The following is a 23,198-nucleotide window of genomic DNA, read 5'->3' as shown; positions in this document are numbered from 1 at the left end:
GGCCTCTCATCTGTTCTTAACCGTCACTATAGGACCAACCAACAGATGCTGATGATGATATTGTTATCAATGATCTAAAGTCATTTTTTCCCCTGAGTCCCTGGTCATGAGCTGTAGTTTCTAAGGTAGAGCTTCTTAAATTTTTAGGAGACATGGATCTTATGAAACGTTTGGCCCTTCCTGCCATGAAAATGTATACACGTGCAATTTTGCCCACAATTTGAGGGAGTTCATGAGCCTCTTAATGACCATCTGTGGATCCTTTTGGGAGTATATTCTCAAATGGACCCCATACCAGAACTACTGAATCAGAGTCTCTTATGGTGGGACCCTGGAATCTATATTTTTATCAAGCTCCTCAAATGAGTTTTTAGAAACACTAAAGTGAAACTATTTAACTAAATATCCAGATTCCCATCTAAGAACATCTGCTACAATGAGAGGAAATAATTGAAGTTACAGGAAGAAAATGAAAGCATCATTCTGGTATCTTTAATCTCTTAGCCACATTTGGTCTGTATCTCTCTCTTCAACAGAGAGAATAGCACCCGTTTTGAGAGAAGGCAATGGGCCGGGAGGGAGCCCTAGGGGTCTAAGAAGTGTGCAGACATATGAGTAACACAGAGTCCATAACTTAGCAGAGTATTGTCCCCCATTCTCATTTAGGACCGACTGTGATTCCTCCACCACCTCACTCTGCTCCTTCCCTGTTGCAAATGTCTCACTGGCTAAGGGTGGACGTGATCGGGTGAGTATAGGAGCTAGAGAGAGGTTTCACTAGAGCTTTGATGACTTGAAATAGGAAGGCTTGAGAAAGACTTGGAGAACAAGGATTGACTAAGAGAGACTAAGAGGAAGGCTTTGAAGGGAAGGAAGGTTCAAGAAAAATTAAAATCTCAGTGAATTGTGTGTATTGATCTTTCTGCAACAGATGTTAGGAACGTTCTCATTCTCAACATACAGACAGTCACCGACTTGCAATGGTTAGACTTAACAATTTTTCGACTTTATGATGTTGCAAAAACTATATACATTCAGTAGAAACTGTACTTCAAGTACCCACACAACCATTCTGGTTTTCTTATCAGTACAGTATTCAATAAATTACATGAGATATTCAATAATTTATTATAAAATAGGCCTTGTGTTAGATGATTTTCCCCAACTATAGGCTAATCTGAGTGTTCTGAGCACATTTAAGGTAGGCTAGGCTAAGCTGTGATGTTCGCTAGGTTAGCGTAATAAATGCATTTTTGGCTTATGTTTTCAACTTATGATGGGTTTATTGGGACATAAGCCCATCATAAGTCCAAGGAGCATCAGCATCTGTATCAGATGAGATATCTCTTTCAGGCAGATCATGTCTACTAGATGAAGTAAGCAATATTGTAGACCTAAGTGAACAAATCAGCTATTTCAGTGTAATAGGATGGCATCCTCCCAAGAGTTTTGAAAGTATATATATAAAATTATGAAACTGTTGACAAATATGTGTGACCTGTCATTACAAAGGGGACTGTGCCAGAGGACTGGCGAGATGCCAGTGTAACTTTGACAAGCCCGGGAACCCTGAGAAATGCATATGGGGACTCAGCCTTCCATACTTGGCAAGCTGGGGAGGCTCTAATAAAGGGTAGGATCTCTGCACACTTACAAAGGACCTTGGAGGATCAACATCATTTCTTATTACTAGAGTTTTTTGAGTTGTTAGTTAGCAACATAATTAGAAGTAATAGTTGTAAAACTTACTAAAAATAAGTTCATTTTCAAAAGTGGTAGTTATGAGGATACTGACTTAAAGATGGAAATGTCACAACTCTTAAGGGAGGAGTATAAATTACAGAGTATGGGGTTCCCTGGGATTGATATGCAGACTGGCCTTATTTGACAATACAAACAACCTAGGAGACTGTATCCTATAACATCTTCCAGTTTACTACCAGGCAGCCAAGCACTGTCAAGAAAACACTTACCAGGTCAGATGAATGGGCCCAAACGTCAGATTTCAAAGTTGTGAACTAGATTTATCATTGTAGTCTTGCTATTTGGGAAAGGAGCTTTGAGGTAATCATATAATGATCTATGAAGACATTGACTCAGTTTGCTTCTGTGGTTAAAAAATAATAAATGGAATATATTGAGAGGAGATTGGAAACAAAGTCACAGTAATCTGTACCTGGAACGGTGCATACAGTTGTGTGGCTGCCTGTTGTAGAGATCATGTGGTGACGCAGGGAGCCAGGGAGGGAACCTAAAACAATGAGGTATGAGCCTGCTGGACTAGGGGAGGGAAGGAAGGACGAGAGGTGATCCAGTCCAAGTCCCTGATAATTACAAGATGTGAAATGTTTTGTTCATTGATGGCGAACATTTTTAATGAATTACTGAAATAACAAGTCCACTCTGTGTAACACCTTGCTTGAAGTAGATGTGGTCCCTCCTCTCAAGCTCACAGGACTGATAAAAAACTATACATTGCATGTATTTGCATGCATTTAAGTAGTAAAGTATAAGATGCAGATTATGCACTCTAGAAGAATTTGTGAAGAATTAGAGATATCAGTGTAGTCTCAGATAATGTGAGACTATGGAGATGGTGAGGCTCAAAGTGGGTCTTTCAAGGAAGCGTGACTATTGTGTGGGAATGGAGAACCTGCTCATCAGGCAGACAGACATGAACAAGGGCAGGGCATGGACTCATTCACAGGGTCCTAGTAGTAGTAGATTCTGTGGATGCCCTCGGAGGAGATGACATTTTCTAAACTGCCGGTTTAAACTACCAGTTTAAGCACACGCACACACACACATACAGGCAGCTTTATTTGAGATATAATTCATATGCCATACAATTCACCCACTTGAGGTGTACAGTTCACTTTTGGTATTTTCGCAGAGTTAAATAGCCACCATGACAATGAATTTTAGAACACTTTCATCAACCTGGAAAGAAACCCCACAGAATCCCTCCCCCACCGCCAACCCACCCAGAGTACTACCTATTGTAATGTTTCAAAGAATTCATGAAGCAACTGGCTTAGAATCATCTGGCCTCTACAGGGGGTAGGAGTCTCTCATGGAATCCATTTTTTTCAAGAGATAGTTCAGACTGAAAATAGGAATCTCTATAAAGAAAGGCCTCTATCAGTGGTTTTCAAACTTTACTTTAGTAGTAAACACTCAAAGCACCCCCAAGTCTGTATCCAGATTGGAAGTGGTTCACTATTAGCTAGGGCAATGTTTTTTAACTTTTTTTTTTTTTTTTTACCTATTCCCTCTGGTTGAAAACAAAAGCTTCACCATCACCCCTGTGGTTCTTATATACTACCCTGTGAAAGTCATGCTGCTAGATAGAATTATTAAATAAAGGGATTAGAAGAACATAGGAATGGTCAGGAAAAACTAAGGTATGTTTGGTAGCAAATCTTTACCCATTTGAGGTTTACCCCGGTGATGAAGAAGCCTTCCCGTTATGAGTCTCAGGGTTCTACCAACAGAACCATGATAAGGGACCCAGAATGGCATAAAGACAATCTAGACTGATGGCGACTGTGTGTGAGTTGGCTGAGGACACCGTCAGCACTGCTGGCGCTTGGTTAATTAATCATGTGAGGGAGAGCGGGCTGGGCCCGGGGGACGGCCTTAGTCACATAGCCCTGAGTCACAGATGGCCCAGTTGGCAACATGACGGTTCAGATTTAGAAAAGAAATGTGACACAGCCTTTCTGGAACAGAGTAGTGAGTGTGATTTAGGGGAGCCAACACGATATCAAAGCCTTCGGAAGTCAGGGGGGCCCAGCCACCAGGAGGGGGCAGCACTTTCTTGGGATGAGAGATTGAGAGGCCTGTTATGCTAACCAAGGGGTTTGTGGCAAGTATTTGTGGGGAGGGGTGGGAGAAGGTGGAACAGGGTCAGTATTTAAAAATTTCTTTTTGACAAGAGATGGGGGTTACCTTGGGCAGGTGCTGATGTATGGACAGCCGTATCGCATTACCTTAGAGCTGGAGCTGCCAGAGTCCCCTGTGAATCAAGATTTGGGCATGTTCTTGGTCACTGTTTCATGCTACACCCGAGGTGGCCGAATCATCTCTACTTCTTCACGCTCGGTAAATGTTCATGGCCTGTGTGGTAAGGTGTGGAGAATGGTGGCAGAGTAAGAACATCTGGGCAGGGTTTTGGGAGAAAACATCTTGGCTCAGAGGTCACAGACACATCAGAATAAGGAAAGAGGAATCAGCTTGTCAAACCAGAAACATATGCAGACACCCCAGGTATCTGATGTGCATGCCTGACTTTGGGGTAAAGTCTGAAGAGTATGCTGCTCTCAGAAAACAGAGGCTCTAGAGCCAAACAGACCTGGGCTTGTGTCCTCATTCAGAAACAAGCTAGCTGTGGGACAACTAGCTTAATGCCTTGGGTATAAAGTGACTTCATTCTTACATAAATTATCAGCAGAACCACATCATGAAGTAAATTCCTGATGTCTGCATGGGGGAAAAAAGCTTTAGATGGTGTACTGGGACTTAGATCCCATACTAGATTGTGGAACTATTTGGGGGGGAAAGATAGATCAGAGACAGTGTTGACCTTGACCTAGGAATGTTTCTTGGAAGGAGGAGCCTTTGTTATAGTAGAATGAAGGGACGTGGTCAGATAGGAGGAGAGGTTACTCAAGCAATTGGAATGGTTGGGTCAAGACTGGGGGATAAGGCCAGGCGCGGTGGCTCACGCCTGTAATCCTAGCCCTCTGGGAGGCTGAGGCGGCTAGGATCACTTGAGGTCAGGAGTTCAAGACCACCCTGAGCAAGAGCGAGACCCCATCTCTACTAAAAATAGAAAAAATTAGTCCAGCGTGGTGGTATAAGTCTGTAGTCCCAGCTACTTGGGAGGCTGAAGCAGGAGGATTGCTTGAGCCCAGGAGTTTGAGGTTGTTGTGAGCTAGGCTGATGCCACAGCACTCTAGCCCAGGTGACAGTGAGACTCTGTCTCAAAGAAAAAAAAAGACAGGTGGATAGGAAGCAAAGGTGAGGGAGCAGAGATCTAAGGGAGAAACAGCTTTCTGAGACTGTTCAAGGGTGGCTGAGGGGTAGGCAGGGCCATGGGGATCTGGCCCACCTATCCCCAACCTCCCTCCTGTCCCTGGCAGGTGATGTTGCATTACCGCTCAGACCTGCTCCAGATGCTTGACACGCTGGTTTTCTCTAGCCTCTTGCTGTTTGGCTTTGCAGAGCAGAAGCAGCTCCTGGAGGTGGAGCTCTATGCAGACTATAGAGAGAACTCGGTGAGTGAGGTGAAGGATGGCCAGGAGATAGCCTGCCCCATTAGCCCAGAATCCTACCTGAGGAGCCTCTGGGCTCAGACTGGGCTGACAAGAGTGCCAGCAGCAGCGTCCTGGCCTGACACTGCCCTCACCCCAACCCCCTTGCAGTACGTGCCGACCACCGGAGCGATTATCGAGATCCACAGCAAGCGCATCCAGATGTACGGAGCCTACCTCCGCATCCACGCGCACTTCACCGGGCTCAGGTGAGGAGCCGCTGAAGCAGACCTCGGGCAGCTCTCGTGGGGGCTGGCCTTAAATGAAGAGGGTCCCAAGCAGAGGTGGCAGGTTTAGAGGGCAGTGTTGCATCGGGTTTCACATAGGCCACAGGTTCTCAGTCCTGGCTGCACATCAGCTTATCACCTGGGGAACTTTTAAAAAATATGCCTGGGCCCTACCTCACACCAGCTGAACCAGAATTTGTTAGGTTCATGGCTAGGCGTTGGAATTTTTATTTTTTCTGGTTTTTGCCCCACCAAACTCCCTCAGCCTGGTCATCCTTTCTCCACCCTATCCGTCCCCCCTCCACCCTGCCTGTCTTCCCTCTGCCCCACCCTTCCTCCCTCAGACCCGACATCTGCCCAGCAGTCCAGGGCAGACCTGTTCCACGCAAGCTAGCAAGCTGGTGGCAGAAGTTTTCACAGCACCCCAGGGGAAGCTGATGTGCAGCCAGAGTTGAGAACTACAGTCTTAAGCCATTGACTCAGCCAGAGCTGGGGTGACTCTTGCGTGTGGCCCTGCAGTGCTGAGACTTCCTGTAGGTCCTTGGCCTTTATTACAACCAATAAAGCAGGTTCTGGTAACTGTGTGGGTGGGAGGCAGGGGAGGTAGAGGCCGGCTCTAGCCAAACTCACTTGAATTGCCCTAAAAATTATTTCTGGGAATTGAGAGGGCTGGTGCTCTCCAGTAACTGCTACTCCCTTGCTGTCCCTACTTCCCACCTCAGATACCTGCTGTACAACTTCCCGATGACCTGCGCCTTCATAGGTGTCGCCAGCAACTTCACCTTCCTCAGCGTCATCGTGGTCTTCAGCTACATGCAGTGGGTGTGGGGGGGCATCTGGCCCCGACAGCGCTTCTCTTTGCAGGTTGCAAGGGGCAAGGACCCCCTTTTTCTCTCCTTCATGATCTTTCTTTGTGGGTGGCCAGGGGCATGTTGGAGGTTAGGGCATGAGAGCCCTAATCACCACGGAGGGAAGTCAGTCCTCGCTGCTCAGTAGTTTCTCCTCCACAGGTTAACATCCGAAAAAGGGACAATTCCCGAAAGGAAGGTCAGCGAAGGATCTCTACCCATCAGTCAGGTAAAGGTCTTGATTGGGGGAAGTATTCGGGAGGGATATGGGCTCAGCTAGGCAAGAGAGAGTCCTTGCTTCATCCAGTGTGAGGCTTAAGGCACTCAGGTACTGAGCTGAGGGTCAAAGGAGAGGCTGAAGGAGGTGAAGTTGTCATTGCTGTCCAGGCACAGCCATCCTGACCCTAACCTGTCCTCTGTCTGCTCCGGGGGCACAGGGCCTGAAAGCCAGGAGGAATCAACCCAGCTATCAGATATCACAGAGGATGGTGAGAGCCCTGAAGATCCCTCAGGGACAGGTACAGCACAGCAGCAGCATTCCCCACCTCCTGGCTCCATAGCTGTCCCCTTCAGTATCTGGGTCTAATCTCTGTGGTCCCCTTTTGGCTGCAGAGGGTCAGCTGTCTGAGGAGGAGAAACCAGATCAGCAGCCCCTGAGTGGGGAGGAGGAGCTGGAGCCCGAGGCCAGTGATGGTGAGGGGCATCCTGCAGTGGGACCTGGGTGGAGTGGGGGTGGGACCCTTAGTTAATCTAATATCCCATTTGGGATTGTTTTTCCCTTCTCTGGCCCAGGTTCGGGCTCCTGGGAAGATGCAGCTCTGCTGACGGAGGCCAACCTGCCTACTCCTGCCTCTGCCTCTGCCCCTGCCCTTGCCCCGGAGACCCTGGGCAGCTCCGAACCCTCTGTGGGTGCTGTCCGACAGCGCTCCACCTGCTCTAGTTCCTGAAGAAAAGGGCAGATTCTTCACATTCCAGCACTTTCCCACCTGACCCTTCTCCCCTTGTTTTTCCCTCAATAAACTATTTTCGTGCCAGCTGCTTCCCTGACTCTTTGAAATGAATTTAGGGTCTTTTGAAAACCTTGTGTTATTTGAAAACCCCGTGTTCCTCAGGCATCTCCCACTCTCCCCCATTGAAAGAGGTTGTCTTGTCAAGGGCTACCCAGGGGGAAGGCCTCCAGCCCTGGGCAATTTTAAGCACATCTGTTTCCATTTCTAAGCCTAGCAAGTCCAAGGAGAGAGAAGCTATCCTGGCGTCTGTCAGGCTTCCAGCTCCATCCATGTGACTCTCTCCTCTCCCTCAGGGGACAGGGATAGTGCAGGGCGGGTCTGGAGAGCCAGGATACATCATTCTGGCCCCCTCTGCACCCCTCCCTTTCTCTGTCCGTTGGGAGGCAGAAGACAGGAAATGACTGCCATGGATGTGGTATGATTTTTACCAAAACAGCATTTTGTAGCTCAGGCCCATGCTGTTCACAGCTGTTTTCCTTTGTGATACCAGCCAGGTGGCCGACTCTCCCATGTTCCCCTCCCCATTGCTTCACATGACTTGAGCCGTTAGAGTCTTCGCTCCTGGCCGCCGTCCACATTCCATTGCCCTTTCAGAACCCAGGCATCCCGGGCTCCAGCTGCAACTGCTGCATGTGGCTTTCACCATCCCTGGCCTTGTGACTCAGGCGGCCCCCTGAAGGGAGCAGCCCTCTTTTTTGCAGTCACTGTGGAGAGGGAGAGGAGGAGGGGGGCTAGGCGGTGACATCACAGTCGAAGGGTATAAAAGCTTCAAGCCAAAACAGTTGAAATTGAAGATACAACCTGACAGCGCAGCCTGTGATCCTGGGGACCCCTCAGCCTCATCTGCACAGACGTCTGGTGGCAGATTCCCACTTTATCAAGGCCTACCCACTGGTGAGGGGCTGCTGGGGGCCAGGGAGGAGGAGGGACACAGGCAGGGGCCAGTACTCCTTGGGCAGCAGATAGCAGGTGGGCAGAGAGGGTTACAGGTCCTTATTTCCCCTTCTGTTCTATCTCCTCTCCCTCACTTCTGTCTCCTTTCTGGATTTTTGCATGTGTCGCTGACGGATACTTATTTTCCTTAGATCTTTTCTGTGGGCGGCAGCTGGGAATTATTCTACCATTCTTCCCTGGTCCAAGTAAATCATTTCTTCTCTTCTCCCCCAGCACTTTGTTTATTCATTAACTGTTTCTAATACTTAACACATTGCTGGTCACATCTGTCTCTCATGTGTCAAACCATATTTTATTCTTTTTTGTCTGAAAGCAAGCACATAGCCTGGATGCAGAAGTTGGTTCACAAATGAATCTCCTTGCCACCTTTTTCCTCTTCCCTCCTCGTTCCTAGTTGTGCTTCCCTGTCCCTGTCCCCAGAGGTTTTTTTGAGACAGGGACCTGGAAGGCTTGTGGGCTGAACAGCCTTTACCTATCTACCCCTTCCCTTGCAGGCTCCATGCTGGGCTCTACCTGCCTTCCGTGGCTCCTGGCTATGACCTTCTCCTTGGTTCCTAGAGCTCAGCCCTTGGCCCCTCAAGGCTTTGAGGAAGAGGAGATAGATGAGACGGTGCCACCGCCTGTCCCCTGTGACTACGACCGCTGCCGACACCTGCAGGTGCCCTGCAGGGAGCTGCAGAGGGCCGGCAGGGTGGCCTGCCTGTGTCCTGGGCTCTCCAGCCCTGCCCAGCCGCCAGACCCGCCGCGCCTGGGAGAGGTGCACGTTGTGGCCGAGGAGGGCTGCGCCGTGGTCCACTGGTGCGCTCCCTTCTCCCCGGTCCACCACTACTGGCTGCTGCTTTGGGAGGGCAGTGGGGCTCCACAGAAGGGCCTGCCGCTGAACTCCACCTTCCGAAAAGCAGAACTGAAGGGGCTGAAGCCTGGGGGCACTTATGTCGTTTGCGTGGTGGCCGCTAACGATGCCGGGGAAAGCCACGTGCCGGGGGCAGGTGGGGAGGGCCCCCAGGGGGCGGACGTGCCTGCCTTTGGGCCTTGCGGCCGGCTCTCCGTGCCGCCCAGCCCCCTCACTCTGGTCCACGCGGCCGTTGGGGTGGGCACAGCCCTGGCCCTGCTGAGCTGTTCCGCCCTGGTCTGGCACTTCTGCCTGCGGGACCGCTGGGGCTGCCCACGCCGGGCTGCCGCAAGAGCCTCAGGGGCGCTCTGAAGGGGCCTGGAAGCACAGCCAAGCCCCACCTGGGGCGCTCAGCTCGGCGGCTCCGGGCTCCGGGGAGGAGGGGGCCGCTGCTGCCAGGACAGGCAGGACGGCAGCTGGGAGCCAGCCCCGGGCGCCTGGGCCACAGCTGTGGCTGGGTTCTCTGGGCGAAGCGCTTGTTTGGGTCCCGGACTTGCCGCTTTGTTCCCTGGCTGAGGTCTAGAAGAGAGTAGAGAGGATCCCCCAGGTTAGGCCAGATAGTAAATAATTTCGGCTTTCTGGGTTCCAAAGGATAACATCAAGCATATTATATAGGTACTTATATGACCATTTAACCATTTCAAAACCATTTTTATCTGCCTTACAAATCAGGTTGCAGGCCTGTTGACTATACTTAGATCACCCCTGTCATACACCCTCAAAAGGACTCTGTCACTGTGGGTGGCTTCAGTGGGATTTTGAGAATAAGCTGGGGCAGGATGGGCCTTTGGGGCCAGAGACCATCCTCTTCTGCTTCTACCTTTTGTTTAGTTATTAAGGATGAACACATCTGAGTCCACGTCCACCTGTGTCTAAGGAGGGTAGAGAAGAGAGAGAAGGCCGAAGCTGCAGTCTGGGAGAAGTTTGTGTCCCTGCTAGTTAAAACAAAACAGAAACAACAGTAATACCAAGGAATTTCTCCCTTTCCCCCGAGTTGTGTTTACTGTATATCCACTGTAACAACATTAAAGGACATTTAAACGAAAGACATTTTCATTTTTCATGATCTCTTTCAATTCCCTGTCCACATACCTATTTTTCATAGGAGTATACATACTTTTGAATTTATTTTTAAATTAAGTAGGTGTAGAAAAGTCTGTTTTGTGTTGCTACACAGCATAATCCTCACTTTTACCGGTCTTTTTTAAATTATAAAAGGAATGCATACAAATTTCAAGTATCTGAAAGAGGTAATTGCTCTTAGCAGAGCAGATCTTTCTTTAGGAAATGCAAGTATTTTCTTTTTTCACTCATTGTTCACTTATAGCCTCTAGACACAACCCAAGGTAGTAAACCATAGCCCCCTTTGTTATGTTAAAGGTGCATAACTTTCATATGAGGGTGCTCCTTGACTCACTTTAGTCATCACTCTTTGTTGGAACATTTACGTTGTCTCCAGTGTTTCCCATAGGATATCCTTACTTGCATATCCTCACGTTTGTGGATTTCTGTAGGGTACTTACCTAGAAAGAGGTCGAAGAGGCAGTACTGTAAAATTTAATCATTTTATTATTGGACCTCTAGAATAAATTTAGAATACATTTGTTATCTAGAATACACTTGTTATCACACAGCAGTGAATACCTTGTGCTTCTTTATTTAATTTCTGTATTTCCTCAGCATTCATTCATTTAGAAATGATGAGAGGGAGGACCTACTATCTCATTATTAAAGACATGCTTTACATGTATTCTCACTTAATCTTTACCACAGTCATTCCTAGAGATGATATCACCTTTTCACAGATGAGAGATTTCAGCTTCTAAATGGTTTGAAGCTACAACTACGGAGTTCAGTTAGGATTTGGGCCTAAGCTGCCCAACTCTAAGGCCAATGCTCTTCACTCTACCATGGAGAGGCAACATAGCATAAAGGTTTAGTGAACACACACTGCATGGGTTGGCTCCTAACTCTGCTACTCACTAGCCTTGTGACCCTAGGTAAATCATCTCCTCTTTCTGGGTCTGTTTTTTATGACTAATAGTAGTATGTACCTCATAGAGATTGTTGTGATAATTAAATATAAAAACTAATGATATAAAAGTCTCTAGCACTTATATTTTATTTATTTATTTATTTATTTTTTAGAGACAGGGTCTCGCTACAGTTACCTGGGCTACAGTGCACTGGCATCATCATAGCTCACTGCAACCTCAAACTCCCGGGCTCAAGTGATCCTCCTGCCTCCTGAGTAGTTAGGACTACAGGCACATGCCAGCTAATTTTTCTACTTTTAGTAGAGAGGAAGTCACACTCTTGCTCAGGTTGGTCTTGAACTCCTGAGTTCAAGTGATCCTCCCACCTCAGCCTCCCAGAGTGCTAGCCATTGCTGGATTATGTTTGTTTTTGTTTTTTTTTTTTGAGACAGAGTCTCACTCTGTTGCCTGGGCAAGAGTGCCGTGGTGTCAGCCTAGCTCACAGCAACCTCAAACTCCTGGACTCAAGCGATCCTCCTGCCTTGGCCTCCTGAGTAGCTGGGACTACAGGCATGCACCACCATGCCTGGCTAATTTTTTTTTTTACATATATATATTTTAGGTGTCCAGCTAATTTCTGTCTATTTTTTTAATAGAGACGGGGCCTCACTCTTGCTCAGACTGGTCTCGAACTCCTGAGCTTAAACAATCCTCCCGTTTCGGCCTCCCAGAGTGCTAGGATTACAGGCGTGAGCCATCACGCCTGGCCTGGATTATGTTTTTAATTAAATGAAGACCTAACATTATTTTTCCCTTTTAACATTCAAAATTCTGGGAGTTTTTTTTGTTGGGTTTTTTTTTGAGACAAGGTCTTGTTCTGCTGCCCAGGCTGGAGTGCAGTGGCACAATCATAGCCCACTGCAACCTCAAACTCCCAGACTCAAGCGATCCTCCTGCCTCAGCCTCCCAAAGTTCCAGCACATATACTATCAGTCAGTAACTGTTAGCATCACTCTACCTCCTAATAAACATTTAAAGTGAGCTTCACCTTCAGGGATCTTAACAGCTGGGGTAGTGGAGGAGTACTAAGTATCAACCAGGACTATACAGCAACTAGATAAATGCTTAATGGGGTAAATACTGGAGCTGGGAGGCAGAGAAGGGTGGTTGGATTAGGCTTTCCTGAGAAAGCAAACCCTGAGTTCTGAAAAACGACTAGGAGTTAGTTAACTAGGCCGAGAAAAGAGGCAAGGCATCCCAGGCAGAGGGGCTGGAGGGTGTAAAGGCCAAGAGAAGGGTTAGAACCTGTTCTGCAGTATACACAGGTTATCCTCAAGAGGTGGAAGATGAAACTGTCCAGTGACTACCAGCATTTATAGTGTTTTTTTTTTTTCTTTAAGCTAGTCAAATTTAGCAGCGGGGGGTTGAATACCAACTTTAGTGACACTAATGTTAATAAGTTCTGATAACCCACTACCATCGGACCGGTAGTACTACACAGTGTCTTGACAAGCACCTAAGGTAGGTGCTGTTGTTACCTTCAGTTTACAGATGGGGCTGTAACCGGAAAAAAGGAGGGGGGAGCAGGAGGAAGTAAGGCCACCAACATTTAAGTTTTGTCCTAGATGACTGGAGTGTCAACGAGAAGTTTTTTTTTTTTTTTTTTTTGAGACAGAGTCTCACTTTGTTGCCCGGGCTAGAGTGAGTGCTGTGGCGTCAGCCTAGCTCACAGCAACCTCAAACTCCTGGGCTCAAGCGATCCTACTGCCTCAGCCTCCCGAGTAGCTGGGACTACAGGCATGCGCCACCATGCCCGGCTAATTTTTTCTATATATATTTTTAGCTGTCCAATTAATTTCTTTCTATTTTTGGTAGAGACGGGGTCTTGCTCTTGCCCAGGCTGGTCTCGAACTCCTGAGCTCAAACAATCCGCCCGCCTCGGCCTCCCGGAGTGCTAGGATTACAGCAAGGAGAAGTTTTAAAGCAGGGAGGTGATGACAGGATCGGATACTGTGTTTTGCAAAGATCCTTTTTGGCAGTCAGCACAGGATAACTCAACTATCCGGAGAGGATGAGAGGGTCAAAGAGCTTGCACATTTCTATGGCTGCTGATGAACATTGCCAAATAATTTTCCAAGGGGTTGCGCTAAAGGGCCATATTCCTTGCAATTTCTAAGAAGTGTGAGGCAGTGTGGGCTGACTTCATTCCGCCCACAGATTTCACAGCCGCACCATCTTTCTTCCCCTCCGCCCCCAGGCGCGGAGCCTGGTAGGTAGCCTCCCTGTTCGTGACTCCAGCCAACGACCGACCCGCCCACGCAGGGTCCTGGCACTGGAGCCAGGCAGGTTTTTGGCTCTCCGCGGCACCCGTCCACGTTCGCCCCCACGTGACCCAAACAGATTCGGGCACTTCCGCTTCCCTTCGGCTTTCTTCTCGTCGGTGTCCCCGGCTGGTCCGGAGCCGGGTGAGTAAGCCAGCGCCTGGCCAGGGGCGTCGGGGACTAGTTTGCCCCGCGCTGACCTTTCCCGCCTTCCTTCTCGCTACACCAGGTCCCCGCGGAAGCGGCGGTGGCGGCGCCATGGCGGAGCTGACGGCTCTGGAGAGTCTTATCGAGATGGGCTTCCCCAGGGGACGCGCGTAAGGGGGTCCCTCTAACCCCGGCCCGCGAGGGTGGGGAGCCGCGGACCTGTCCCGGCCTTTGCCCCAATCTGATCGTCACCATGGCTGGGGGGCGCTATTCACGGTGTTTCTGCCCCCAGGGAGAAGGCTCTGGCCCTCACAGGGAACCAGGGCATCGAGGCTGCGATGGACTGGTGAGCGCTCAGACCGGGTGGCGGAGGATTGGCGACTGCTGGGAGGGGCAGCCTCAACGCTAACCTCCCTGCCGACTTTCCCTGCCAGGCTGATGGAGCACGAAGACGACCCCGATGTGGACGAGCCTCTAGACACCTCCCTTGGACATATCCTGGGACGGGAACCCACCTTCTCAGAGCCAGGTGGACTCGAAGGTCCTGACTGGGGGACATGGTGATTATTCAGGAGGGTCCGAGGAGAATCTGAAGGGATAATATATTGATTGCTTGTTTGTAGGACCTGGGTCTGCTGCTGGAGAAGGCAAACCCATTTTGAGTGAAGAGGAAAGACAGGAACAGACCAAGAGGTACAGTAAGGAACAATGTCTCTAGCCTGGGCAACAGAGTGAGACTCTGTATCCAGGAAAAAAAAAAAAGGAACAGTCTCACATCTCTGAGGGTCATCTTCCACCTCTCCCCAAGGTTCTAGTCAAAGAACCCTGATCTTTCTACATTTTCTCAGTTCTTTCCTCACATTTTCCTTTCCTTTTCATTCTTTCACATATCTTGGGACACATGTTGCCTAATTTTGTTCTGAGTCCCTTGTTAATAAACTCACCCTCCTACTCCACGTCCATTTCTCTGAGCTCTTCCCTCCCTGCAACACAGGATGTTGGAGCTGGTGGCCCAGAAGCATCGAGAGCGGGAGGAAAGAGAGGAGCGAGAGGCATTGGAACGGGAGCGGCAGCGCAGGAGACAGGGGCAAGAGTTGTCAGCTGCACGCCAGCGGCTACAGGAAGATGAGATGCGCCGGGCTGCTGAGGAGCGGAGGAGGGAAAAGGCTGAAGAGTTAGCAGCCAGGTCTGGGCAATGGGGATGTTGGATAACAGATGAGAGAGAAAGCAAGATTTGCTTTGTTGACGTCTGACCTACTCTCTTCCTGTCTACATTACAGACAAAGGGTTAGAGAAAAGATCGAGAGGGACAAGGCAGAGAGAGCCAAGAAGGTAGGTGACTGGGAAGACACTGGGGGGTAATGGAGTAGGCAGGTTAGTAAATCCCCTTTTCTAGTTTCAGAGGAAAAGCATGGACTGATCAGATCTGTTTCTCCTGTGTGTGGGTGCCTGATGGAGTGTTTTCTTTGTCCTTTAGTATGGAGGTAGCGTGGGTTCTCGACCATCCCCACCAGCACCAGAGCCGGCTCCTGTTTCTTCCTCTCCCAGCCAGGAGCCTCCCACCAAGCGGGAGTATGACCAGTGTCGCATACAGGTACTGATTCTGACTTCTGTCTTGCTCCTGGGACCCCTTTTCTTGGCCTATAAGGTGCTTAGCTCAGAGCTTTTTTCAGTTTAAGTTCTCCTTGCCAAATCTCTCCCTTCTTTGTAAATGACTTTTGAAATCCTATCTACTCTGCTCTTAGGAAAGATATCAAATTTCATCTGCCCCAGTCTTATTTAAATCCATATCTCCCTCTTACTCAGCAGTTACTCTTTTACTTGTTCATAATGTTTTCATTTGGTTTATTATACAGCTATTTGCGTGATTTGGTATTTATCCAGTTGTTTTTGTATAATCTTGTCCTTATCTTTCTTAGAATGTGTGGGAGCTGGGAGTCTTTCTCTTCAATATTTAGTAAAGCAGAGCATAAGTGGTTGTTCATTTTGGTGCTTTAAATGTAGTTGTGCTGGATCAATCTAAGGGGGAGGGCAGCTTTAGCTCTCCTTCTTTTCCTCACTTGAGCACCTCAACTCTTTTGTTTTTTTTTTTTTTTGAGACAGGGTCTCTGTTGCCCAGGCTGGAGTGCAGTGGTGCAATCATAGCTCACTGTAGCCTCAAACTCCTGGGCTCAAGGGATCCTCCTGCCTTAGCCTTTCAAGTAGCTGGGACTACAGGTGTGCCCAACCACACCCAGCTAATTTTTTTATTTTTTGTAGAGACAGGAGTCTCTGTGTTCTCAGGCTGGTCTCAAACTCCTGGCCTCATGTGATCCTAATGCCTCAGTCTTTCAAAGTGCTGGGATTACAGGCATGAGCCACTCACTGTGCCCGGCCCTCACTCAGTTTTGACACTCACAATACTGGATTATCTCCCTTGCCCACTAGGTCAGGCTGCCAGACGGGACCTCACTGACCCAGACCTTCCGGGCCCGGGAACAGCTGGCAGCTGTGAGGCTCTATGTGGAGCTCCACCGTGGGGAGGAACCTGGAGGGGGCCAGGACCCTGTGCAGTTGCTCAGTGGCTTCCCCAGACGGGCCTTCTCAGAGGCTGACATGGAACGGCCTCTGCAGGAGCTGGGTATGGCATGTGAGACCAGAAACCAGGGCTTGGGGGAATGGGGTGTGGGGGGGCATGCCTAGGAAAAGAAAGGATGCAAAGAGAAGGGGACTTGGTAGAGATGGTGTGAGGCCAGAAATTTTGGGAGCAAAAAGCAAGTATCCTTGTGGTTCAAGCCTGTTTTTCTTCCATTTTCAGGACTCGTGCCTTCTGCTGTCCTCATTGTGGCCAAGAAATGTCCCAGCTGATGGGCCTTTATCCTGCCATTCCTCTCTGACCTCTTCATCTTTGATAAAGCACTGACATCTCCTTCCTAATAAATAGAACCTCTGAGTTCTGTATATGCCTCACTCCTTCCTGAATGGCTGGGAGGGACAGAACTGAGGCAGAGGAAGAAGCGAAAGGGAAGGCATTTAGAGTAGACCTTCTTCATCTTTAGTTTCCAACAAAGAGCCTAGTTTCTAATCCCTAGGTCTGATTAGCTGCTAGGAGGAGAGCTGCTGGGGGTGGGGGAAGGAAATTGGATGACACCTTTTGCTTCTATGGATAAGACTACATAAGCTTAAAATCATTACTAGCTATGTGCCCTGCCTTTTTTTTTTTTTTTGAGACAAAGTCTCCCTCTGTTGCTGGAGCTAGAGTATACTGGTGTCATCGTAGTTCACCACAACCTCCAACTCCTGGGCTCAAGTGGTCCTCCTGCCTCAGCCTCCCAAGTAGCTGGGACTATTGGCATGTGCCACCACACATGACTAATTTTTTTCTATTTTTGGTAGAGACTGGGTCTCACTCTTGCTCAGGCTGGTCTTGAACTCCTGAACTCAAGCAATCCTCTTGCCTTGGCCTCCCTGAGTACTAGGATTATAGGCGTCAGCCACCATGCCCAGGCTTGCCTTAACTTCTTTAAGCCTGGTTTCTTCTTTAATAGTATAGGGATAATAGTGCCTGTTTCTTGTAGTTGTGAGGATTACGTATAGCTGATACATAATGTGCTTTAGCACAGTGCCTGGCATCTAATTAGTTCCCAAGTAGTATTAGCAGCTAAAGTATTAGCAACTAAAAGAGTAATTTTTTGTGTGTGGCCATCCACAACATTGAGAGGAGCATTAGGGTGCATCTGCACTTCACACCTGCATCTCTTCTGCTCTAAAGAGTAAGTCACAACCACACTGGTGCTTTCCTACTAACACTAAAAAGTACTGAGTACTTAATTTGTACCACACACAATTTTAAGTGTCTTATATGTATTACTGAAAACATGAAGGCACTATTATCTAGGTGTAGGTACAGTTCTCCCACTTTAGAGATCAGGACACCAAAGCACATGATCCTTGCCCAGACTGACACAGTTAGCAAACAGTAGAACCTGGACACAAACCTGGGAGGCCTAACTGCAGGGCTCAGGTTTTGAACCACCAAACTTCTCCATGATAGCTCCTCTTGAGCAGCCCACCCTAGTGTCTTGCCAAACAGCTCTGACTTTGTCCTCTCATTCTTGGACTAGGAGAGGACACAGTTATACTATAAAGATCACACATAACAAACGTGTTCAGCTTACAATTCCACCATCCAGCAGCTGAAAATGGCACCAATGCTCACATCTGGGTTTACACTTCGGTGTTACAAAGCTTTATTTAGTGTTCTGACTTTAATAAGAGCCATCTTTCTTCTTTCTTTTTTGTAGGATTTTGCATTGTAAGGAACAACCTCTTTTCAATTGCAATCTTGCTTCGGAACCACACGTTATAAAATAGACAAAAGGGGAGTGACTTGGTTGACTTGGCCGTGACCCTACTGCTTTCTCTCATCCCCTCAGTGGCATCTCCAGTAGGTCCTATGACTGGATTCAGAGATTGGAAACCATTTTACATTTCTAAGTTAAGCTTTTTAACAAGTCTCAAGGCAGTTTTGACCTTTCATAGAATAGGGCTGAGGTTTTTTTAACATGCAGGAGTTCAACCAAGATCTAACTCAAAGCAAGCTCCTTTCACCACTCCTGGTATATCAGCCTCTCTAAGCTTGTTTAACCGTAGGTCAAATAATGGCCACAGAAAGCATTATGGCATATGTTAAGTGCTAGATGTCCCTCTCCAACTTTGCTCAAAGGACAGGAGCCCTGAGTAGGAGTCCCCTATAGCAGTGGTCCCCAGCCGTTTTGGCATCAGGGACCTGTTTCATGGAAGGCAGTTTCTCCAGGAGGCTGGGGGAGGGGGTAGGAGGGGAGCGGGAGGTGATGGTTTCAGGATGATTCAAGCACATTACATTTATTGTGCATTTTATTTCTATTATTACATTGTAATATATAATGAAATAATTATACAAACCTCTCTGCTAATGATAATCTGTATTTGCAGCTGACCCCCAGCGCTAGCATCAGGGCCTCAGCTCCACCTCAGATCATCAGGCATTAGATTCTCATAAGGAGAGCAACCTAGATCCCTCGCATGCGCAGTTTACAGTAGGGTTCCTGCTCCTATGAGAATATAATGTGGCTGCTGATCTGACAGGAGGAGCTTATGCAGTGATGTCAGCCATGGGGAGCGGCTGTAAATAGAAGCTCCAATACTTGTCCACTGCTCACCTCCTGCTGGGGGGCTGGGTTCCTAACAGGCCACGACTGGTACCGCTACGCAGCGCAGCCCGGGGTTGGGTACCACAGCTCTATAGGCGTCCATTGCTACAAGCTTTTCCAGCATAGTTCTGATTTCAAGAATGTTGCTTAGTTTATCCCTGGAAGCACACTCAAATTTATACATGATCTGTTCTGAAAATGTGGTCGCTATGCCTACTGTGCTCCCGCCTCTCCTGGGGGGTGGGGCAGGCAGCAGCCACAGACTACGCACCAACATTGGGTGTCTAAGCACTGCTACGCGTCCGAATTGCAGGGCTCACTCTCCGGGTGGAAGAACATGATTTATTGGTGCCTTCAGTTCGCCACATCCGACCACCCTCTAGGCCCCGGTCCGAGACGCAGATGTTAAAGCAATCAGTACAGGGTTTGGGGGTGGGGGGACGTGCTCACCCAGCGGCAGGTCCTGGGGCCCCGCAGAGTTCTGGGCACGACATCCCGGGTGCGTACCCCAGAGAAGAAAGGCCGCCTCGGACAAGTGCGCCCGAGCTAAGGTCCCAGCGCCCACAGGGGCAAGTCCGGTCTCAAGCTGACCTCCCGCTGCCGCCAACCATCCAGTTCTTCCTCCAGGCCACGTTCTCCTGCGTGGCCGCCGCCTCCTGCAGAGTGGCTAGCACTAGCTCCTGGGTCCTGGCCACCTCGTCCCTGTGCTGTGGGTTCTGCTCCGGCATCTCCTGAGGGCAGGAAGGGAGATTCGCAGTCTGAGCACCCAGACCGGGGTTCTCCGCCCGCCTACCCCACTTCAGGTCTCCCAGTTGCTTCTACCTTCAGCATTGCTTGCTTCTGCAGCTCTCCTGGGGTCACCAGAGCAAAGAGAGCGGCGCCCACGCCAGCCCCTGCGCCCAGCACTGCGACTGCGACCAGCGTTTTCTTCAGGGTCCCCATCGCACGACCAGCGAGATGCTCCCTGGAGCCTCCCGCAGCCTAGAAAGGAAGCCACGGACGTCTCCTCGCCCCCTGAGCAGGCTAGAGCGGCCCAGAGGGGGGGGGGGGGGGGAAACCATAGAGAAGCGCCCGGCTAGAGAGGGCCTGATGGGAGAATCGTGTCGAATCTGTAAAGCGTTGGTCTTTAGCTGAGGAGCTTGAAGGTGTCAAAAAAAGATGTTGGCACCTAGGGGCTCAGCGCGGACCCTTTTTCATCAGATCCGGAGTGGGATTGCTAGGGGGAAAAGTACGTGTCTTTATGGTTGCTGTGGGTTTTACAATTGCCCAGTTTTCTGCCTTCCGAAATTTCCCAATCGGTAGAGGGCTGAACTGTGCTCTGCAATTCCCTGCAGTCACTTGAGCGTTTTCTTTTCTTTTCTTTTCTTTTTTTCCATAGGATATGATGAACTCGCGCTTTTTCAACACAGCACATAGTGGTCATCCAGATACTTACAGATATCATTCTGATCCCTTTCAGTACCTTCAGCTCTGGAACAAAAACTCAAAGCCAAGTGTACTAGGTGCGGGAACGGGTTATAGGCATATATATTGTATATATGTTACATGTATTATATAGCATATACATATATATTTTTTTTCTGCCCTGCCCAGTGCTGTGGCACGATCATAGCTCACCACGCCCGGCTAATAATTTAAAAAAAATTTTTTTGTGGAGACAGGGTCTTGCCATGTTGCCCAGGCTGATGTCAAACTGACCTCAAGGAGCCCTCCCACCTTGGCCTCCCAAAGTGCTAGGATTACAGATGTGAGCCACTGCGCCCAGCTTATTTTCTTTATTTTACAAATAATCTGTTATTTTTCTCATGATGGTATACCCTTGACACTGGTTTTTGAACTGTTTTATTTTTAACTCTGAAAACTCTTGATTATGTGTAACATACAGAATTCCAGTTTGGACTTAGCTGTGTGACTGACTGTAGGCAATTCATTTAAGTTCTTTGTGCCCTGGTTTCTGCACTGGAGAATGTGGTTTATAACAGTTCTGTCTCATAGTTTTAGGATAATTTGAGTTATATACAAACACTTAAAACAGGTCCTGGTAAATAGTAAACACCACATAAATATTCATTAAATAAGATACAAACAAATATGCCAGCTTGGGAAAACCAATAAGCAAAGGAGTCAGGAAATTCCAAGTTCATTATCAAAGCTCTTCACTCACAAGGCTTTAATCCAGATGCCCTTGTTGTCTCCTACCCTTGCTGCCATCCCAGTGTCTCCAGAGAGTAAATAGAAATAAAGCTCCCATCCCACCTCTTGAGCAGTTTCCCCTCCCCTAGAAGGCCCATAATCTCCTAGCATGTCATCCCCCTCTCCTCAGAAGTGATTAAGGGGCCAGGCTCCAAAGAAGATTAAAGGAACAGTTTGTGGGGTGCACTGGGTAGGAGTACTCTACTCTGAGTTCAACCACCTTGTACTCTTAAGGATCACCACCATGGCCCTTGTGCCTGGGAGCCCTGAGGAGGATGGGCCTTGGGCTAGAGATAGCCCAGGCTCCTCCAAGCACCCAGAAAGTCCCAGGCTGACCAACCCTCTCTGGAAGGACAGAGGAGAGATTGGCAGGGTTGAAGGGCACCAGGATATTCAGGTTAGTACTTCCCCACCCAGTGTCCTGCAGCTGGCTCATCCTCCAATTTGCCCCAGCCTCCCTGCTGTCTCTACTCAGGTTGTTTCTCAAAAGTCCCACCTGCCCTCTATTGTGGTGGAAGCCTCTGCGGTGAATGAAGAAGAGAGTGGGGATCTCCAGTGGCCCCATGAGGAGCTGCTGCTGCTCACAGATGGTGAGGAAGAGGAGGCTGAGGCCTTCTTCCAGGACGAAAGTGAAGAGCCAGGTGAAGGCAGTGGATGGATCAGTGGGGCCATTGTAACCTGGATGTTCTGGGTAGGGCCAAGATGGAAAACTCCATAGTGTCCCCTGCATTCGTCAGTGCCAGGCAGCTAGTATGTGCTAAATAAAGGTGGTGAAGAAAGATGTGGGAGACAAAAGTCAAGGCAATTGGCAAAGTTGGTGAACATTAGAGGACAGTTCTGGTGTCAGAATGGGTAACACTTTTTAATCTGTACTTTTAATATTTTAAAATATTTACATTGTTTGTTGCGGGGAAAAACATAATAAAATTACCCCAAATCCAACTATCCAGAAATAGTTAACATTTTGGATGTCTTCTCTTCTAAACTTTTTTCCTTATGTGTATACTCTTATAGAAGTTACTTTTTTTTGAGCATTTACTATATACCAGGCACTGTGCTAAATACCTTTAACTAATGATTTTCAGAATCACCCAATGAAGGAGATAATTCTCTTTATAAATGAAGAAACAGGCTGTGAAGTTAGGATCTTAATCATATTATAATTTGCTCTTATTTTCCATAAGCAAAAAATTACACAAATTAGTTTTACAGCTTTTTTTTTTTTATGACAGGGTCTTGCTTTGTCATCCAGGGTAGAGTGCAGTGGCCAGATCATAACTCACTGTAACCTCGAACTCCTGGGCTCAAGTGATTCTCCTTCCCCAGCATCCAGAGGCTAGGACTACAGGCGCACACCCCTAGACACTGCTAATTTTCTTACATTTTGTAGTGATGAGGTATCACTAAGGTGCACAGGCTGGTCATGAACTCCTGGCCTCAAGCAATCCTCCCATCTTGGCCTCCCAAAATGCTGGGATTACAGGCATGGGCCACTGCACCTGGCCAGTTTTATAATCTTTTTAAAAATTCAACATTCCCAAGCAAGCATACTCAGAAGTAAAAAAAATAAAAAGTTCAATAATATATAAGGGATATTTTTCACTGTTAATGGGTTCTCACCTCTGCCCTCCCCCACCAGGCTGGGCTTGGAGCCCACAGAATCCCAGGTCACCCTTAAGAACATTTAATGTTGGACTCAGCTGGGGGCAGGAAGAGCAAGATCCCTCCTGGATTCCTGAGGACACAGAGTGTCAGGAAGCCCCCCTCTGTTCTTTTTGGGACCCAGCAACAAGCTCCCATGCCTGCAGAAGCCGCTTTGTGGAATATTCTCATCTCCTGCCTCCTAGTAGCTTTGAGGGTAAGTATTGTTCTCTCTCCCTTAAACATTTCATCTAGGTTTATTTATGAAGCCCTTCTACCTCACACCTTCCCCTTTTGCAGGTGAAAAAAATGAGGCTTAGAGGTCAGGCCACCTGGATCACACAAGTAAATGCTGGGATTTCGATTGAGTTTCTGTTTGCTGCTTTTAGGAGCTCCAGGTAGTTGCAAGTGGGTCATGATCCACATGTACCTTCTCTTTTCAGCACTCAACTTTTGCTTGGCACTGCTAAATGTTTAAGTATCATTGCATGTAACCTCCATAA

General features: G+C 48.3%; 5 protein-coding genes across 10 annotated transcripts in view; 4 read left to right on the top strand and 1 right to left on the bottom strand.

The window, feature by feature from the left end:
- BSCL2 (Berardinelli-Seip congenital lipodystrophy 2 (seipin)) overlaps window positions 1-7,427 on the top strand; it is a 12,718-nt gene extending 5,291 nt beyond the window's left edge. For all 3 annotated transcript variants that reach the window (XM_012665174.1, XM_012665187.1, XM_012665178.1), the window contains 9 exons: window positions 667-748; window positions 3,961-4,104; window positions 5,145-5,279; window positions 5,427-5,524; window positions 6,265-6,406; window positions 6,553-6,619; window positions 6,828-6,908; window positions 7,003-7,083; window positions 7,183-7,427. In XM_012665174.1, the coding sequence (XP_012520628.1) occupies window positions 667-748; window positions 3,961-4,104; window positions 5,145-5,279; window positions 5,427-5,524; window positions 6,265-6,406; window positions 6,553-6,619; window positions 6,828-6,908; window positions 7,003-7,083; window positions 7,183-7,337 (985 nt within the window). In that variant the 3' untranslated portion in view covers window positions 7,338-7,427. The remainder of the gene's footprint in view (window positions 1-666; window positions 749-3,960; window positions 4,105-5,144; window positions 5,280-5,426; window positions 5,525-6,264; window positions 6,407-6,552; window positions 6,620-6,827; window positions 6,909-7,002; window positions 7,084-7,182) is intronic.
- Window positions 7,428-8,853: 1,426 nt separating this feature from the next.
- LRRN4CL (LRRN4 C-terminal like) lies at window positions 8,854-9,558 on the top strand. Its single transcript, XM_012665165.1, has one exon. The coding sequence runs from the start codon at window positions 8,854-8,856 to the stop codon at window positions 9,556-9,558; it is 705 nt and encodes a 234-aa protein (XP_012520619.1).
- A 4,055-nt stretch (window positions 9,559-13,613) lies between these two features.
- On the top strand, window positions 13,614-16,630 carry UBXN1 (UBX domain protein 1). Of its 4 annotated transcripts, none has more exons than XM_012665104.1 (9): window positions 13,614-13,860; window positions 13,983-14,036; window positions 14,125-14,231; window positions 14,314-14,383; window positions 14,685-14,876; window positions 14,971-15,022; window positions 15,168-15,284; window positions 16,118-16,310; window positions 16,488-16,630. In XM_012665104.1, exons 1-9 carry the CDS (start codon window positions 13,802-13,804, stop codon window positions 16,535-16,537), a joined length of 894 nt encoding a protein of 297 aa, XP_012520558.1. In that variant the 5' UTR covers window positions 13,614-13,801; the 3' UTR covers window positions 16,538-16,630. The 4 variants fall into 4 exon arrangements, with proteins under 4 accessions (XP_012520558.1, XP_012520573.1, XP_012520554.1 ...); XM_012665119.1 differs by having other exon boundaries at window positions 16,118-16,319; window positions 16,488-16,555; XM_012665110.1 differs by having other exon boundaries at window positions 13,652-13,860; window positions 14,125-14,219.
- A 2,469-nt stretch (window positions 16,631-19,099) lies between these two features.
- On the bottom strand, window positions 19,100-19,878 carry LOC105827131 (ubiquinol-cytochrome-c reductase complex assembly factor 3). Its single transcript, XM_012665157.1, has 2 exons — window positions 19,684-19,878; window positions 19,100-19,592 (listed from the first exon to the last, which is right to left on the bottom strand). The coding sequence occupies exons 1-2, from the start codon at window positions 19,801-19,803 to the stop codon at window positions 19,443-19,445; spliced, it is 270 nt and encodes an 89-aa protein (XP_012520611.1). The 5' UTR covers window positions 19,804-19,878; the 3' UTR covers window positions 19,100-19,442.
- A 1,420-nt stretch (window positions 19,879-21,298) lies between these two features.
- Window positions 21,299-22,950, top strand: LBHD1 (LBH domain containing 1). The gene is made up of 3 exons (XM_012665136.1): window positions 21,299-21,451; window positions 21,530-21,695; window positions 22,694-22,950. The coding sequence occupies exons 1-3, from the start codon at window positions 21,299-21,301 to the stop codon at window positions 22,948-22,950; spliced, it is 576 nt and encodes a 191-aa protein (XP_012520590.1).
- The last annotated feature ends 248 nt before the right edge of the window (window positions 22,951-23,198 follow it).

Source organism: Propithecus coquereli, unplaced genomic scaffold (genome assembly GCF_000956105.1).
Source record: "Propithecus coquereli isolate 6110/MARCELLA unplaced genomic scaffold, Pcoq_1.0 Scaffold120, whole genome shotgun sequence".
Classification (NCBI taxonomy): Eukaryota; Metazoa; Chordata; class Mammalia; order Primates; family Indriidae; genus Propithecus; species Propithecus coquereli.
This window is presented reverse-complemented; position numbering and strand designations above follow the sequence as displayed.

Coding starts and splice junctions, on each gene's coding strand:
- LRRN4CL (XM_012665165.1), top strand. CDS start 8,854: ATGCTGGGCTCTACCTGCCTTCCGTGGCTCCTGGCTATGACCTTCTCC.
- LOC105827131 (XM_012665157.1), bottom strand. CDS start 19,803: ATGGGGACCCTGAAGAAAACGCTGGTCGCAGTCGCAGTGCTGGGCGCA. Junction 19,593..19,683: donor AGAAGCAAGCAATGCTGAAG/GTAGAAGCAACT, acceptor TCCTGCCCTCAG/GAGATGCCGGAGCAGAACCC.
- UBXN1 (XM_012665100.1), top strand. CDS start 13,802: ATGGCGGAGCTGACGGCTCTGGAGAGTCTTATCGAGATGGGCTTCCCC. Junction 13,861..13,982: donor GGCTTCCCCAGGGGACGCGC/GTAAGGGGGTCC, acceptor TTCTGCCCCCAG/GGAGAAGGCTCTGGCCCTCA. Junction 14,384..14,684: donor AGACAGGAACAGACCAAGAG/GTACAGTAAGGA, acceptor CCTGCAACACAG/GATGTTGGAGCTGGTGGCCC.
- LBHD1 (XM_012665136.1), top strand. CDS start 21,299: ATGGCCCTTGTGCCTGGGAGCCCTGAGGAGGATGGGCCTTGGGCTAGA. Junction 21,452..21,529: donor AAGGGCACCAGGATATTCAG/GTTAGTACTTCC, acceptor GTCTCTACTCAG/GTTGTTTCTCAAAAGTCCCA. Junction 21,696..22,693: donor GGACGAAAGTGAAGAGCCAG/GTGAAGGCAGTG, acceptor CTCCCCCACCAG/GCTGGGCTTGGAGCCCACAG.